Source organism: the organism of the source record quoted next, unplaced genomic scaffold (assembly GCF_019419815.1).
Source record: "Pyrus x bretschneideri cultivar Hongxiangsu unplaced genomic scaffold, Pyrus_bretschneideri_v1 Contig56, whole genome shotgun sequence".
NCBI lineage: Eukaryota > Viridiplantae > Streptophyta > Magnoliopsida > Rosales > Rosaceae > Pyrus > Pyrus x bretschneideri.
The window spans coordinates 1,379,317-1,397,400 of NW_025999794.1; the positions used below are offsets into that span (position 1 = coordinate 1,379,317).

Here is an 18,084-nt window from a genome sequence, read left to right on the forward strand (position 1 = left end):
GCACTTGACCAAACCCGAAACTACAAGTAAGCTTCAAATGAAAATGATACATTACCTTGTGCGTCAACGCCAACCAAAGATACCACTCCTGGATGAAGGAAAAGTACTTCCAAGAAAAGATGCCACATCTACTTACAGGACAAAGAAGGCAAGTGAAGGCGACACCACACTTCGGTACTTGGAACTTTCGTGATTACTCAATGGCTTGTATCTTGCAAGTCCCCAACCGAGGAGCGTCCCTCACTCGAGAACTTAAGGGAGCACTGTTTATACCATACTTGACCAATTCCGAAACTACTAAGCACCGGTCAACAGCATACTGTCAAGGACCCACAAGACTTTTCCTCCAACCAGGAGGCCAATCACAACACGACACATGTCGGTATCAGAGGCCAATCACAGCGCAACACGTGTCGATATCAGAGGCCAATCACAACACGACACGTGTCAATGTCAGAACAAAGCTAGAAACTCTCTTCTATAAAAGGGGATCATTCTCCCATAATAATCTCTAATGTCATTTGTACTAAACTATTCACTAGAACTCACTAAAAGAGAGCTTGAACCTATGTATTTGTGTAAACCCTTCACAACTAATAAGAACTCCTCTACTCCGTGGACGTAGCCAATCTGGGTGAACCACGTACATCTTGTGTTATTTACTTCCCTGTCTCTATTCATTTACATACTTATCCACACTAATGACTAGAGCAACCTAGCGAAGGTCACAAACTTGACACTTTCTGTTGTCACTTTGTGCAGCAACAAAAAAACTGAACGGTTTCAATTATGAAATTTATATGGTGAATATATGTTATTCAAATGAAGGATATGTGCATTTCCCTATGGGGGAACACAAGCATATCCTAAACTAAAAAAAAAAAAAAAAAATGGAATAATACTTGCATTTCCCTTTTGGAACCCCTTTGTGGGATGAGTTCATTCCCTCACTTGCAAACAATGTATCTTCACCATACAAGTTTCATAATCAAAACCATATATATGTTCAATATCTTCATCCTCGTTTGAAGATCATTCCTACAAAAAAATAATTTGAATCCGAGATCATTGGGTCATTCAGATGTATCAAATAAATCAGTGGTATAATTACCAAGTAATGATGACGAACTGTCCATTTACTTGATATTTTTGGATGACTAAACGATCGCTATTTCAAATGATTTTTTGTATAGATGATCTTCAAATGACGGTTAAGATATTAGATGGTTCCGATTTTAAAATTTCTAAAGTAAAAATACTTTATTTCCATGAAGGAGAATGAGCTCATTCCCTAGGAATATACAGTATTATTCTAAAAATTATAATACGTAACATACTACAATAAGGAAAAAAAATTATATTAGATTAATTATTATTTATTCAACAACCATACTAAAAAATGATAGTACCCAACATACTACAATAAAAATTAAAAATTAAAAATTAAAAAAAGACAAAAATAAATAAAAAAATAAAAAACAACAATACAATGTAGAAGAATTCCAAAAAAAAAAAAAAAAAAGCAGGAAAAAAAAAGAAAGCCATATACAAATTGCTTTAGTTCAAATACATGCTTTTGAGTTGTTCCAAATATCCATGTCATCAAAGGAGAAGAAGTAGTCCATCCTACTCATCAAACCTTCTTCCTGTTGAGTAGTACTACAATTGACACCTATTCTTCTTGTTGTTGATGTTGTATGGGCCATAACATCATCTTCTTCAATCCAAAAGTTTGTGAAGAGATCATGTTCCTCCTCTAACTGCAAACCAGACCATAATAGTGCTCTTTCAACAGTACTACTACTGTCTTTGTTATCATCACCTAACAAGGTTTCACTAATTCCATTAATCTCTATAGGTGTTGATGATGAAGTCACTGCCAATGGCTCTTGTAATAACACTAGATTATTGTGCTGTTGTAAATTAGAATTAGTTGCAGCTAATTTACTGCTCAAATAATTCAAGTTTTTGGAGAAGGTTCGTGGTCGAGGTCGTATTACGACGGTCTTTGTTGTTTCTACTTTAGCTACTTGTTGTAGGGGTTTATGATTTTTCAACTTGTCACATGAAGCCGACTTCTTCCTCCTTAATCGAGTACTCCAGTAATTTTTCACATCGTTTGCTGTTCTTCCTGGAAGTCTTCCGGCAATCATTGACCACCTAAATTGTGTACATATGTGGAGAAAAATTAGAAAATCATTCTATGTATTCATTCACCAGAGCCAATGAAGCCCAAGTCATTCATTTCATAAGTTGGAGCAATCATAACTTTTCGAAAGCCCAACTTAAGGAAACAAATTTGAGCACACCACTAATATCATCGATATTGTCCCCAACTTAACATCTATTAGTAAGGCCTTGGTGATATTAAGAGTTGAATCTTGCATATGTAAATTGTAGATGTTTGGTTATATTTCTGATGTAGAACTCTATTCTCCAACCGTTATTTTCAATCCAAATCTTCTAAAATATATATGTAATTTTGAATTGTAGATATTTTGTTATATTTCCGACGTAGAACTCTATTCTCCAACCGTTATTTTCAATCCAAATCTTCTAAAATATATATGTAACATTGCATGACTTGCCTGTTTCCTACTAGTTTGCGAAGTCTGATCATTAGATCTATTTCATCCTCTCCAAAGTCTCCTCTTTTGATACTTGGCTTCAAGTAGTTCAACCACCTCAGTCTGCAGCTTTTCCTGCATCTGTTTAAACCTGCAAACAAACTTACATTCACTTACGTACTGCAAATTAAAACCCTAAAACCCTCTCTATCTCTCTATCTCTCTATTTTATATATATATATATATATATATATCGTGAAACACATCCGTATAATGTTGGACTATGAATCTAAATAAGCTAGCTGACTCTCTCAATAGATTACTTACACTTGAATATATGTGTTGTTTGATAATTACCTGCTTTGAGAGGAACCTGATGCCATTTTCCTTCACCATGCTGTTGAACGAAGTGCCGGAGAAGATCGTCTTCCTCTTTAGTCCATGCACCTTTTCTCACTACTCCCAACGAATTACGCTCTTCCATCCCTTAATTTTTAGCTTGATGCTATGTACGTCTGCGTTTGCTTGCTTCCAAACACGTCGTCCTGTCCGTCTAATAAAGGCCATCTAAATCCCAGGTACGTACGTGCATCTCTACCATCCACACAAGTTAAGGGAAGACAAAAACTAACGTTAACCCTTACTCGGAACATTTAGGTCCAGTTGGTATCCTATTTGAAAACTTTTATCATTTCTCAAAACATTTCTTAAGAACATTTCTTGAAAACAATTTTCTTTAAGACTCAAAAACTTGATTGGTTTGCGATTTAAAAATTTTAAATCTTTCAACTTAAACTAGACAAAGAGATCTAAAAAGAGGGAGTCGCATGAGAGGGAGAAACAAGAGAGAGAAGGAAAGAAAGTAAGAGATGATTGAAGGAAAGAGAAAGAAGAGAGGGGACCAAATGGGATAGAGAGGAAGAGAAGTGAGAGAAAGAACCGAGAGAATGAAGAGAGCGGATTGGAGGAGAGACGAAAAAGGTAAAAAAAAAAAAAAAAAGAGGGGAGAGAAAGAAGAAAAGATAGAGAGATAGATTTGGAGTGAGAGTGGAGGAGGGAAAGAAAAGAAATGAGTGAGTTCAAGTTTAAAAACTCTAAAAACTCACTTGTTATGTTTTTAGAGAATAGACTATATTTTTTAGTTAGTCTTGAGTTTAATTTTTGAAAATAGTCCTACCAAACAAGTTTTTAAGGCTTAAAACTTGAAAATTATTTTTGAGTTTAAAAAGTTGGATTCAAGTGCCCTTATTATTTTTGACTTTTTTTTCGACGTATAACGACTAGGCTAATATTTATGGAAACATTTTCGCTCAGGTACGCTAACTTTTAATTTCGTTCTATCAACAAATAAGTTGTGTCTCGTGGACGAAAATAATTGACAAAAATTTCTGCATTTTTTGTAATATAAAAGAAGCTTGAATTTATTGACATTTCAGAAAAGGCATTTTGTTGTAACAGGAAAAAAAAAAAAGACATTTTGTCTTATATATTTTTGCGTTTGAAGTGTCCTTAACAGCTCTCATTAGTTGTTTTGACGCAAGAGTATCTTTAACAATTTTGTTGAAAAAAATTTGCTAATTTAGTAGGTAAATAGTCTTAAATTTTTTTTTTTTATCTATTCTCTTTAACTTGTCATCTCCAATAACGATTTCTATTTCAACGAATTTTAAATATTTTATTATAAATCATTTCAAAAGAAAAAAAAAATCACATTATTACCACTTCCTTTTCCCTATGACTTAAGGAGTTTTATTAATTTTTTGATGTTTAACAATCAACAATTGCTTTATTAATTTTTCAATTCCCTATGCTCACACCCAAACAATGTTGTAGAATGCAATCATTAAATACCTTTAAATGATCGTACAAACACTTGGTAGCGAGCTGAGCAAGCTTCCGGTTTTCTGCATAGAGCTATGTAATATTGCATGTAGTTATGTTGGTTCACCTGAGGTCATGCTACCCAATCTTATTTTTGGCGTTACAATTGGTAACTGGGTACAAACCTGAGGTTTCGTACCTACACGCTTTGGGTCTACATTTTATGTGCCAATTGCAGTGCCGCAATGTATTGCTATGGGTCCTCACAAAAAAGGTATGAATCAATGTCGATTATGATTCTCCTACGCCCTTGTAAGCGACCTTTTTACTTCTTAATTAGTAGATTCTCACTTCAATGAGATAGTCTTCCCACCATTAGGGGAAGATAAGAATGTCAACGTTCCTAAAGAACTGAGCGAATTATTGTGGAAGTCCCCACTACGTCTCATCTCGATCCTTGTTCTAGATCATCAGAGTGTTACTAGACGCTTTCTCTAATCTAGCAAACATAACAAGATTTCATACCAGCTGTAAACATCGTTGCAAGGATAGATGAATCTAACAAATGTTGTTCTCCTAAGAGGGATAAGACGCTGCTAGTAGGTGGCTGCACTTAGTGGTCGATCTCAGTACATCGGTGACTAGCCAATCAATTTTCCCTCACTCAAAGTGCAACAAATTACTTGGTTCGAAGGATTTACCTCCCCAAAAGTGGAGGAACACGGCACAATCGAATCCCTTCCTTGATCGTTGTCTCAATCATTTCCACCTCATGAGATTAATTTGGATTTCGATTTGAAGTTCTTGGTCCAAGATACTAGTTTGGTTGAGATATAGAATTGGAATGAGATTATCAACGATGATGTTTCACTTATATAGTAACTATTGACATAAATGAAAAGCAATGATATCGAACCTCATTCTGTTGATTACCGGCAACGTAGAACTGATTGATCAACAAAAAAGAACAATCCATGTCGAGTGAAAGGAATGAAATATTGCAATATAGCGCCGCCTTATGGCGCTAGGCTTCTCTCATATGCCTTGTGATTCATTGCAGCATTATAAACATGGTTGTAACGTATCTCTAGGATCAGGATACGAAATCTACATTAAGTTCCCAAATAATTACATAGACTGATTCAATAGTTCTAGATCATAAAACACCCTATCGATTTTAGATGAGGCTTTCACTTAACCAATTCAGAACAATCTGGGCGGATGTGGTATACCTGTCTAAGTGAATTTTGATCTAGTAAGGATATATACCCTGCGAATACGAAATTTGAAATTGCTAGAGACTAGAGTTGCAGTTTATGTCAATGGCATGAATCTCACTAAGACTCCAGAATAGCTTGAGAAAGCAGACTGGCACCTGAAGTCAGACTTTGAGATGAATGATCTTGGAAAAACTCAAGACTAACTCAACCTGAAGTTTTGAGCATAGTTCTGAAGATATTCTAGTCCACTAGTCGAACTATACCCGGAAAGTGTTACTTTTGAGTATACCCTTGATCGTCTAGACGCTAGATGTAAGTGAGACCTTCGAGGAGATTATGGAGCTAATAGTTCTATATCTAAGTGCAGTTGGCGTTTGTTATACTTAATTCAATGCACTAAATCGGACATCTCAAGTGCTAATAACTTTTAGGATAAAGCAGCATTGCACCTACATTCCACCACCAAATTTGTGTTAAAGATGTTTTCCGTTACTACAAAGTTGGACTTATCATGTCCCTATGCATCTTAGAATGAATCGCACCTCCTTGGTTCTCGGAAAAATGCTTACTTTATGGGATACACTGACTCAGACTATCTTTCTAATCTACACAAGGTACGTGCCCTTGGTTCTTGAAAAGAGGCCTACATTCTTTCTCTTTCGTTTCCCTTGGCTGAAGGAGTTCTATTAATTTTTTAATATTTAGCTTATAAACAGTTGCTATAATGAAAACTCTTTTTTTATAAAATCTGTTGGAGATGAGTTTATTAAATTTAACCTTAAAAATAGAGTTTTCAATTTTATAGATTTCTTTTGAAGATGCTCCAAGTGTTTACTAGTCAATATATTAATCGACAAAAAAAAAAAATTCTAAATAACAATGAACTATCACTGTTAAACTAATAATGATGGATCCTCTCTGGAACCCTTCCTCCTAATCCTTTTTGTATTCTTTGATTTATATCCATACAATGCTTGTTGATTGAGCCGATTCGATGTTAATAAATAAAAGTATATAGAAGTTTTTGTTTATATTATTTTATTTTAATAAACACAAAATAGAATTTTATTAGATAATAAACTCGCGTCAAGAAAATTATTTTTGAAAATAAAAATCGAGAAGAGATTTTACATTTTATTATCATTTTGTTAACATTGTATTTCAAATAAGATATTCTAATTTATTTATTTCTACCCAGAAAAGAATTTAACAGTACGAACGTGACATATTTGCTCTAGGGAAAAGGATTCTTGTCCCATTTTTTTTCTAATGATTCAGTAATTGTGTCCGTTCATCGTACATCGTAAAGTCAATTTTTGTTAAGTATTATTTATATTTGAATTTTAAATTTTAAATAATTTCTAACCATATAATGTACGATAAATTGACACGATTATAAAATCCCTAAAAAAATGTATTCGGCGAGGATCCTTTTCCTTGCTCTAGAATGGTAGCTACCGTGTCAGTATATGTTTGTCATGTAAGCCGACATGTGGCTCGATGTCTGGTCACTATAGAGATATATCAACGTCGCAGAGACCGTTTTGGTACTAAATTACGAGAAAGGCCTGTACCTTCGAGTCGGACTGGCTTGCAATTTGCATGGCCGTACGTGGTAAGCCCCCCAGCCCCACTACCCTTCTTTACTCATGAACTTGGCCTTGCCACGTTTGTTTGTGCATGGACTATTACGTATTACCCACTCTATTATTAAGATATGACGCCTATGCTATTCTTACAAAAATGACGCCTTCTCAACCTCTTTCTCCAACTTTTAATACACAGTAGTTACAATATAAGGACAAAACAGTAATATGATATTTACCTACGTTAGAAGAAACTAAGGTTCTAAAAGATGCTAGGCAGTTTGGGGTTTAGCGCATAGGCGATTTATAAATAAATATCTGCTTATACTTAAAAAATAGATAATGAAATATATTGTGTGTTCATCTAAGTATTCAACAAGTTTCTTACAATTTATTGGAAAAAAAACATGCATAATGAAAATTATGTATTTTCTGTGTAAGTGAAAATCGTAACTTAGGCGGGCACCTAAGTAGGTTTAGGTGCCCTTTATTAATTTTCAAACGCCCAAGGATTAATCGAGGTGGTGGCCAACCGCCTAGCTAATGCCTAGGTGGGGATTTTTAGAACAGTGGAAGAACTGCTCCATTATTATCCCATTTTTCATCGTTGAATTTTTCTTTTTGGAATTTTAAAAACTAATCACACTCCTAAGTGAAAAAACAAAACAAAATGAAATTGTTCACACGCACAAAATGTATGGGCATCAGCTGGAATTACTTATGTATAGGAGGACCCTTCCTTCTCATATGAAACCACTAGTTTGAGATCATCTATTTTTAAAAAAACTTTATGATATTTCCTTTGTGAAGCCTTTAATCCACATCCATGATTCTAAAAGTCTGTTTAGGCATTGGGCAGTTAGTCAATGTGTCGATTAACTTATAATTGCTCAAATAATCTAATAGTTTATTACAAGGGGCCTAGGCAAGCGCCTTAGAGGGTTACACAAGTTGGGCGGGCATGCCACAAAGTGACTTTTTATTTATTATTTAAAAAAAAGACTTAAATTGACACACCCCTGATCCAAAATTTGGGGCGTGCTGGCCGTCACGTGAGGGTGACGTAGCCAAGTGCACAATTCGGAAGTAAAAGAGTGAAAATATGAGGAAACAAAGTCAACAAAATAATTACAATAAAAAGATCAGCGAGTGATAGTGACAAACATGGAAGGAAAAAGGCAAAGTAGAAGTTCAAGTATCCTAGGTGCAGTCCAGAATAAACAAACACTACAGAAGTGATAACTAGAAAATCCTACATGGAGGGTGATCTGTCAGAACTACCTTGATGCCTCGTTCGCCACCCACGTCCTTGCTACCTAAAACCTGGAGGGGCACAAAACATAAAACGTGAGTGGGTAAAAGCAAAGTTTTCCAAACCATTTCAATACCAAGTTATAATCCTTCGTTGTAAAACCTGTATACTTTCCAGAAAATATTATACGTACTCGTATATCAAATCATACTAAAAACGATAAAGCTCAAATATGCCATGCCAGAATATGCCTCATCAGAATATCCAAACAAATAGTATAAGCATCAAGCAGGTGAGATAAAACAATCAAAATATGCCGATAATATCAGTACGTCAGCCGGAGTCACCGAAAGTGACCTGTACGGTTGAAACTATAGCTCCTCAACCACTATCCTGCACACGAGTCGGAACCACCTATAGTGGTCTGTACGACAGGTTGGTGTATACAAATACGCTCAGCGCTATGATCATATGAAGGTTGTGCGATGTATCGCAAGTCACCTACGAGTCGAAATCACCTATAGTGGTCTGTACGACAGACTGGCACCTGCCTTGGATCTAAGGTGAGCGTACGGTGCGGGAGGTGGACGATCATGTGAAGGCTAGGCCCTACTCTGGCGGAGCACAATCATCGAGGTGCAGGAATATAAGTTATAACTCAATCTCAACAATGCCACATCTATCACTAACAACATACTCACCTGACTTACCTGAGCGTCCGTGGCACCAAAGCATAACCAACATAATCACAATAATAATAACGACGATATTTGATATGGCATTTCAATTATAAACCATTTCGATTATAAAATCATTAAAACGTAATTTCTGGAAATATACCAATCATAATATATATATATATATATACTGAAAACAAAAGTCCACTCACTGGTATGTAGAAGGGTTGTAAGCCCCGATCCTCACATGGCTACGCTCGTCTTTCGGATAGTCCTCACCTATATGCGAAACAACTATAAACCATCAATTTAAGGCACATAACCAACCTTAGGTAATAACTTCTCATACATTGCTCAATTAGGGTGTTTGAATATACCACCATGATTTACTCAACCTCACGAACATCCCCATACATTTAAAATAATTTTTCGACCATCCACACGCCAGCCAAGGCACGGCCAGACGCGCCAGCCACATGCGGGCACGTGCCAGGCACCCTGACGGAGACCCTAACGACCTTAGGGAATATTCCATCCAAGAATGGAATATACCGTTAAAACTAACATGACGCCGTTAACTGCCATTAGAAATATTCCGTCAGAGTTGACGGAATATTCTTTGTCTTCTTTGGTGATCCTCGCCGGAGCCGCCGCCGACTGCTGTTTGCATCGCCAAAATTGGGAAAATTTTCAAAACTTCATATCTTCTTCATTTCTCAACCAAATTCCATGAAATTTGAATCAAAATGAAGCTTACAATGAGTAGAACAAAACCTTACCACTTTGGGGGACCTAAAACCAATGGAAACTCACCTAGAGAAATTCCACAAAATCCGGCCAACCTTAGAACTCGCTATCCCCACGTCCAAAATCCTTCAAACTTGTTCCCCTAGCTTCGTGAGAAGGTTTTAAAGCTCCCTACGACCTCAAAACTCGATGAAACCTCCGCGATCACGAGTGCATGAACAGTGCATGAAAACTGGGTTCTCGGGTTCTCAGGTTTTCAAAGGTCTCACGTCCTAAAATTGGTATAGATGAGTTCCTGGGCTTGCTAGGAGTCCAAAACCAACCTTCAAACCTTCGATCAGTGCATGGAAAGTTGGCTTCGAAGTTTGTCTATACATTTGCATAGGAATGGAAGAAATCCGAGAGAGAGAGAAGAGAGAGAGAGTCATGGGAAAGAAGAAGACGGGTGTATGTGTGTGTGGTCCAGATGGCAGCCCACCAACCAAAACAAAACAAATAACACTTTACAACGCCAATTAACGTTCAGGGGCAAAATCATCTTTTCACACCTACGGTAGAAATAATTCGGGACGGGCTGTCACAACCTACCTACCTTAAGAAAATTTCATCCCCGAAATTACACAACAAAACAAACCACTAGTAATCATAAAATAAGCGGGGATACAAATCTCTCATCTGATCCTCCGTCACCCAAGTAGCCTCATCCACTAAGTGATTCCTCCATAAAATCTTCACCAAGCACATAGTCTTGTTCCTCAGAACCTTATCTTTCCTGTCTAGAATAGTCACCGGCTCTTCATCGTATGTCAAATCAGGATTAATTTCCAATGGCTGCGGAGGTAGCACATGTGATGGATCTGAGACATAGTGACGAAGCATCGAAATGTGAAATACATTGTGCACTCAAGACAGCTCTGGAGGTAACTCAAGTCTACAAGCTCTTTTGACGATCCTGGGCCGTTTTCAGGTTAGACTTGATTACTTGAATATTTTGGGTAGCCTTATCCACTATCTCTGGGCCCTTCAAAACTCTTTCGCCTACCTCTAACCATCATAACAGCGTACGACAGGATTTACCATACAATGCCTCGAAAGGGGACATATCAAGGCTTGAATGGTAGCTGTTGTTGTAGGCAAACTCCATCAGATTTAAACGTTTATGCCATGCATCACCAAACTGCAAAACAGAGGATCTCAGCATATCATCCAGTGTCTGAATAGTCCTCTGAGATTGCTCGTCTGATGATATGTCGTACTATACAGTAATCTCGAACCAAGAGCTTCTTGAAATGCTGTCCAGAATTTAGAAGTAAATCTCGAATCTCAATCAGAGATGATGCTGACTGGTACACCATGGTACTTAACAATCTTCGACACAAAGAGCTCATCTAACCATTTCAAGGAAAACTTCTCTTGAACTGGAATAAAATGCACGGACTTGGTGAGCCGATCAACCACTACCCAAACGCCATCATAACCATTTCGTGTACGGGGAAGCTTATACATGAAATCCATGGTAATATTTTCCGATTTCCACTGTGGAACGGGAAGTTGCTACATCCGTCCAAACTGTTTCTTTCTCTCGGCTTTAACCTGCTGGCATACAATACATCTGCTAACATACTCGGCAATCTCTCTTTTCATACCCGGCCAATAGTAAAATGGTCGTATGGTATGATACATTTTAGTGCTCCCTGGATGCATAGCATATGCCGATACATGTGCCTCATCCAAAATATCCCTCTTTAACTCTGCGTTGTTCGGTACAAACATTCTACCTTCTAGCATGAGCATGTTATCTGATTCTCGAATCCGAAGGTCTTTCTTTTTCCCCTTATTTCTTAGCCGAATCAACTCTTAAGTTTCATCGTCATCCATCTTTGCCTCGAGTATACGATCAATCAAGATTGGCCTGACTTGAAAATGAGCAAGTAAAGCTTCCTCTCGAGCTTCTACTTTTAACTTCACTCCGGTCGACCTCAAATCAGTAAGAAGAGGAACACGGCTTGCGTAAAATGCATCAATTCTGCCTTGAGATTTCTGACTAAGTGCATCAGCATCCACATTTGCACGTCTTGGGTGATACTCGATCGTTCAGTCGTAATCTCTTAAGTTTCATCGTCATCCATCTTTGCCTCGAGTATACGGTCAATCAAGATTGGCCTGACTTGAAAGTGAGCAAGTAAAGCTTCCTCTCGAGCTTTTACTTCTAACTTCACTCTGGTCGACCTCAAATCAGTAAGAAGAGGAACACGACTTGCATAAAAAGCATCAATTCTGCCTTGAGATTTCCAACTAAGTGTATCCGCATCCACATTTGCACGTCCCGGGTGATACTCGATCGTTCAGTCGTAATCACTTAGCAACTCTATCTACCTTCGTTGGCGAAGGTTCAAATCTCGCTGAGTAAACAGGTACTGGAGACTCTTGTGATCTGTGAAGATCTTACATCTCTCATCATAAAGATAGTGTCTCCAAATCTTCAATGCAAACACGATCGCCGCCAGCTCAAGATCATGAGTAGGATAGTTCATCTCATGAGGCTTCAATTGTCTCAAAGCATAAGCGATAACCCTGGCGTGTTGCATTAGTACGCAGCCCAAACCATTTAACGATGCATCGCTGTAAATCTTAAAGTTACCACTATCATCTGGAAGTGCCAACACTGGTGCATGAGTGAGACAGTACTTCAATTGTTGAAAATTCTACTCGCAACTATCGTCCTACTCGAATCTAACGTTCTTCCTGGTTAACCTCGTAAGTGGTAACGTAATAACGGAAAAATCTTGAACAAACTGTCTATAATAGCTTGCCAGACCAAGGAAACTCCGTACTTCAGAGACGATTCGTGGCTGCTCCCAATTTTCCACCGCTGCTATTTTCTAGGAATCCACCTGAATACCTTGAGCTGAGATAACATGTCCCAAGAACGCTACTTGATCTAACCAAAACTAACATTTACTGAATTTAGTGTATAACCGATGCTCCCTCATTTTCTTTAACACTAAAGTAAGATGTCTCACATGATCTGCTTTGGATTTGGAATAAATCAAAATGTCGTCAATAAAAACAATGACAAACCTGTCCAAGTACTGCTTAAATACCCGGTTCATCAAATCCATAAAAGCAACAGGTGCGTTAGTTAACCCGAACGGCATCACTAAAAACTCATAATGACCATAACGGGTTCTAAACGCCGTCTTAGGGACATCCTCACTCTTAATCTTCAGCTGATAATAGCCAGACCTTAAATTGATCTTCGAAAACACGCAAGCTCCTCGTAGCTAATCAAACAAATCGTCGATATATGGCAACGTATAACGGTTCTTAATCGTCACCCAGTTCAGCTGCCGGTAGTCTATACACAGCCTTAAGGTACCATCATTCTCTCGCACAAACAAGACTGAAGCTCCCCAAGGCAAAGTACTAGGTTGTATAAAACCTTTATCTAATAACTCTTGCAACTGAATTTTCAACTCTCTCAACTCAGCAGGAGCCATCCGATAGAGAGTCAAGGATATAGGGTCTATACCTAGCAATAAGTCGATAGCGAACTCTACATCACGATCAGTTGGCAATCCTGGTAAATCATCTGGAAATACGTCGGGAAAATGTATGACCACTCTAATGTCCTCCACATGGCTAGAAACGTTATCATTCAGTACAATATGTGCCAAATATACCGGACAACCCTTCTGTAGCAACTTCTTGGCTCTCACTGCCGAAATAATGCTGTGTTTCACGCCGCTACGCTCGCCAACAAACGTAACCATAGGTAGTCCCCGGCGATGAAATGTAACTTTCTTCTCATAACAATCAATATTGGCTCGATTAAAGTGTAGCCAATCAGTGCCCAAAATGACATCAAACTCAACAATATCCAACGAAATGAGGTTAGCTGGCATAACCTCATCCTCTACTAACATTGGGCACCCTGAGTACATCCAGCCCACCTGACACGTCTCTCATCTAGGCATCCAAAACTCTAACTCAAACCCGAGAGGTGTGAGATTATGTTGTATCAATTGAGCAAATGTATGAGAAATAACCGAATGAGTAGCACCACAATCAATCAACACTTTAGCAAAGTGACCAAGGATATTTAACGTACCCATGATCAAATCTGGGTTGTTCTGGGCATCTTGCACTGTGAGGTTATAAATACGGCCCTGAGGCTGCTAGAAGCACCCTCTTTCTGCTGAGACTGTACTCTTGAATACCACTGTGATTCGTCGGCTGGATAAGGAGGATATGGGGTATACCCTCCAGGGTACTGCTAATATCCGCTCTGGTAGCCACTTGGATAATACGGATCCTGAGATAAGGGTATGGTGCTGCTGAATAAGGGGCAACATCTCCTTGGTAATGGTAAGTACCCCCATGACCTGTCTGCCCATAACCGCTCGGCGCTAGAGCCTACTGACTAGGAACTGGTGGTGGTAAGGAAGGCATTTGGGGCCTCTACTGACCCTGTGGACAATTTGCTGCCTGATGTCCGACCTGTCCATAAGTAAAACATCCTCGACTGCCTGTCTACACTCGCCAAAGTGTCGGCTGTTACATCTCTGACAAAACGAAGCTCCTGAACCACCAGAACCGCCAACATCTCGCTGCCTCTGAAAACGTGGGCCTCCGGCAAACCTACCACATCTACGTTAGCCCGTAGAACTTATGTGTCCACTAGACGAACTAGAGCTAGCCCCGCTTCTTTTAAAACTCTGAATCTTCCAGGGTCCCTGAGATGCTTGACCTTTACCACTATCCTCTTTCTTTTGATTACCATCATTCTCTTCTTCTTCACTTTCACTAGGCATATTCTCAGAATCATCAATCCTCAACAAAATCTAGTAGAACTCTTGATAAGTATCGTAAGGAGTAATGGTCGCCATAGAATGCCACTTCTTCTTAGTACGCAATCTGAAACGACGAAGCATCTTAACTGGATTAGCAACAACTTCCAGGTGATAACGGGACAAATCAGTGAATCTTCTGTAGTACTCATTTGCTGTCAACTTCCCCTGCTTCAAATCAATAAGTTCTTGCTTCTTGCGATCAATATACTCTGGTGGAACAAACCTTTTCTGAAACAACCATTTAAACAATTCCCAGTCAGCAGCTTCCTCTAGGGTCAAATAACGAACCTCCTGTCCCCACCAGGACGCCGATTCTTTACCTAAGAACCATGAAGTCATCTCTACCCACCTTTCAGAAGGAAGATTCCCTTGACTTTGCAACACTAGAAATGTCTTTTCAATATGCTCAAGCCACCGCTCAGCTCCCTCATAACCTTTATGACCCTCAAACTTATCCAGCTTAAGATTATACATGGTCTCCAGAGGAGTCCTCTGAGGACGGCAGAGTGTAGACTGAATTGCATGAGCTATAGCTTCCCCAACTGAGTTATATCGGGGAAACTAGGCTCAGCTGAGCGACGTGGTTCTCAACAAGGCGGCATAGTTCTGACAGAAAACACCAAAAATAATTAGAATACTCATGAATAATGTAGGACTGCCAAACCTAGGCTCTGATACCAAACTGACACACCTCGATCCAAAATTTGGGGCGTGCTGGCCGTCACGTGAGGGTGACGTAGCCAAGTGCGCAATGCGGAAGTAAATGAGTGAAAATATGAGGAAATAAAGTCAACAAAATAATTACAATAAAAAGATCAGTGAGTGATAGTGACAAACATGGAAGGAAAAAGGCAAAGTAAAAGTTCAAGTATCCTAGGTGCAGTCCAGAATAAACAAACACTACACAAAGTGATAACTAGAAAATCCTACATGGAGGGTGCTCTGTCAGAACTGCCTCGATGCCTCGTTCGCCACCCACGTCCTTGCTACCTAAAACCTAGAGGGGCGCAAAACAAAAAATGTGAGTGGGCAAAAACAAAGTTTTCCAAACCATTTCAATACCAAGTTATAACCCCTCGCTGTAAAACCTATATACTTTCTAGAAAATATTATACGTACTCATATATCAAATCATACTAAAAACGATAAAGCTCAAATATGCCATGCCAGAATATGCCGCGTCAAAATATCCAAACAAATAGTACAAGCATCAAGCAGGTGAGATAAAACAATCAAAATATGCTGATAATATCAGTACGTCAGCTGGAGTCACCTAAAGTGACCTGTACAGCTAAAACTATAACTTCTCAACCATTATCCTACACACGAGTTAGAACCACCTATAGCGGTATGTACGACAGGCTGGTGTATATAAATACGCTCAATGCTACGATCACGTGAAGGCTGTGCGATGTATCGCAAGTCACCTACGAGTCGGAACCACCTATAGTGGTCTGTACGACAGGTTGGCACCTGCCTTGGATCCAAGGTGACCGTACGGTGCGGGAGGTGAACGATCACGTGAAGGCTAGGCCCTACTCTGGCGGAGCACAATCACCGAGGTGCAGGAGTATAAGTTATAACTCAATCTCATCAACGCCACATCTATCACTAACAACATATTTATCTGACTTACCTGAGCGTCCGCGGCACCAAAGCATAACCAACACAATCACAATAATAATAACGATGATATTCGACATGGCATTTCAATTATAAACCATTTCGATTATAAAATCATTAAAACGTAATTTCTGGAAAGATACCAATCATAATATATATATATATATATACTAAAAACAAAAGCCCACTCACTGATACGTAGAAGGGTTGTAAGCCCCGAGCCTCGTATGGCTGCCTCGTCCTCCGGATAATCCTCACCTATATGCAAAACAACTATAAAACCATCAATTTAACGCACATAACCAACCTTAGGTAATACCTTCTCATACATTGCTCAATTAGGGTGTTTGAATATACCAACATGATCTACTCAACCTCACGAACATCCCCATACTTTTAAAATAATTTTCAGACCTTCCACGCGCCGCCACGTGCCAGGCACACTGCGGAGACCCTAACGGCGTTAGGGAATATTCCGTCCAAGAATGGAATATACCGTAAAAACTAACTTGACGCTGTTATCTGCTGTTAGGAATATTCCGTTAGAGTTGACAGAATATTCTTCGTCTTCTCCTGTGATCCTCGTCGGAGCCGCCACCGACCGTCGTCTGCGTCGTCGAAAACTGGGAAAATTTTCAAAACTTCATATCTTCTTCGTTTCTCAACCAAATTCCATGAAATTTGAACCAAAATGAAGCTTACAATGAGTAGAACAAAACCTTATCACTTTGGGGGACCGAAAAACAACGGAAACTCACCAGAGAAATTCCACAAAATCCGGCCAACCTTAGAACTCGTTATCCTGACATCCAAAATCCTTCAAACTTGTTCCCCGAGCTTCGTGAGAAGGTTTTAAAGCTCCCTACAACCTCAAAACTCGATGAAACCTCCACGATCACGAGTGCATGAACAGTGCATGAAAACTGGGTTCTCGAGTTCTCAGGTTTTCGAAGGTCTCACGTCCTAAAATTGGTATGGATGAGTTCCTGGGCTTGCTAGGAGTCCAAAACCAACCTTCAAACCTTTGATCCGTGTGTGGAAAGTTGGCTTCGAAGTTTGTCCGTACACTTGCAAAGGACTGGAAGAAATCCGAGAGAAAGAGAAGAGAGAGAGAGTCACGGGAAAGAAGGAGATGGGTGTGTGTGAGTGTATGGTCCAGATGGCAGCCCACCAACGAAAACAAAACAAACAACACTTTACAACGCCAATTAACGTTCAGGGGGAAAATCGTCTTTTCACACCTACGGTACAAATAATTCGAGACGGGCTGTCACATAAATAACTAGTTTTTCATTTAGTTTTATTTTATGTTCTATCCATTGCGACTTCTCTCTCTTAAATAATTTTACTTAATTTTTAAAAATAAGTATATTATATAGAACTATTTATATCTTTTCATTTTTCATCTTTAATAATAAATTTAATTTTTTACACAAATAATAACAAAAATTAAATAAAATAAAAACACCTTGGGAACTAGGCCTCTTTTTTCCACCTACCTACCGCCTAGCGATATTTTGAGCATTACAAAAACTTGTAAACCCAAATCTTGCATAATATTATTTATCACTTTCATGCGAAGATCTAATTTGAGTCGACGTAGATCCTTGATGTCTCTTCATTTTTGTCAATCATACAGTATGCACTTATGTGGAAAGCGTGGGGCCCACGGCTGTCAACTTGTCATTAACGATCCAAAATCACGAAAAGAACAAAAGAGCATGCAGGTGGCCACAGA

The 18,084-nt window shown here is 38.8% G+C and overlaps 1 protein-coding gene across 1 annotated transcript; it reads right to left on the reverse strand.

Moving 5' to 3' along the window:
* Positions 1-714: 714 nt before the first annotated feature.
* On the reverse strand, positions 715-3,116 carry LOC125471076 (transcription factor MYB75-like). The gene is made up of 3 exons (XM_048570951.1): positions 2,925-3,116; positions 2,589-2,718; positions 715-2,160 (listed from the first exon to the last, which is right to left on the reverse strand). The coding sequence occupies exons 1-3, from the start codon at positions 3,049-3,051 to the stop codon at positions 1,563-1,565; spliced, it is 855 nt and encodes a 284-aa protein (XP_048426908.1). The 5' UTR covers positions 3,052-3,116; the 3' UTR covers positions 715-1,562.
* Between the last annotated feature and the right edge of the window lie 14,968 nt (positions 3,117-18,084).

Bases quoted from the DNA above. Each gene is read 5' to 3' on its own strand.
- LOC125471076 (XM_048570951.1), bottom strand. From the start codon at position 3,051: ATGGAAGAGCGTAATTCGTTGGGAGTAGTGAGAAAAGGTGCATGGACT. The intron at 2,719-2,924 runs GTAATTATCAAA...GTTTGTTTGCAG, and splicing joins TCAGGTTCCTCTCAAAGCAG to GTTTAAACAGATGCAGGAAA. The intron at 2,161-2,588 runs GCAAGTCATGCA...TACACAATTTAG, and splicing joins CGCAAACTAGTAGGAAACAG to GTGGTCAATGATTGCCGGAA.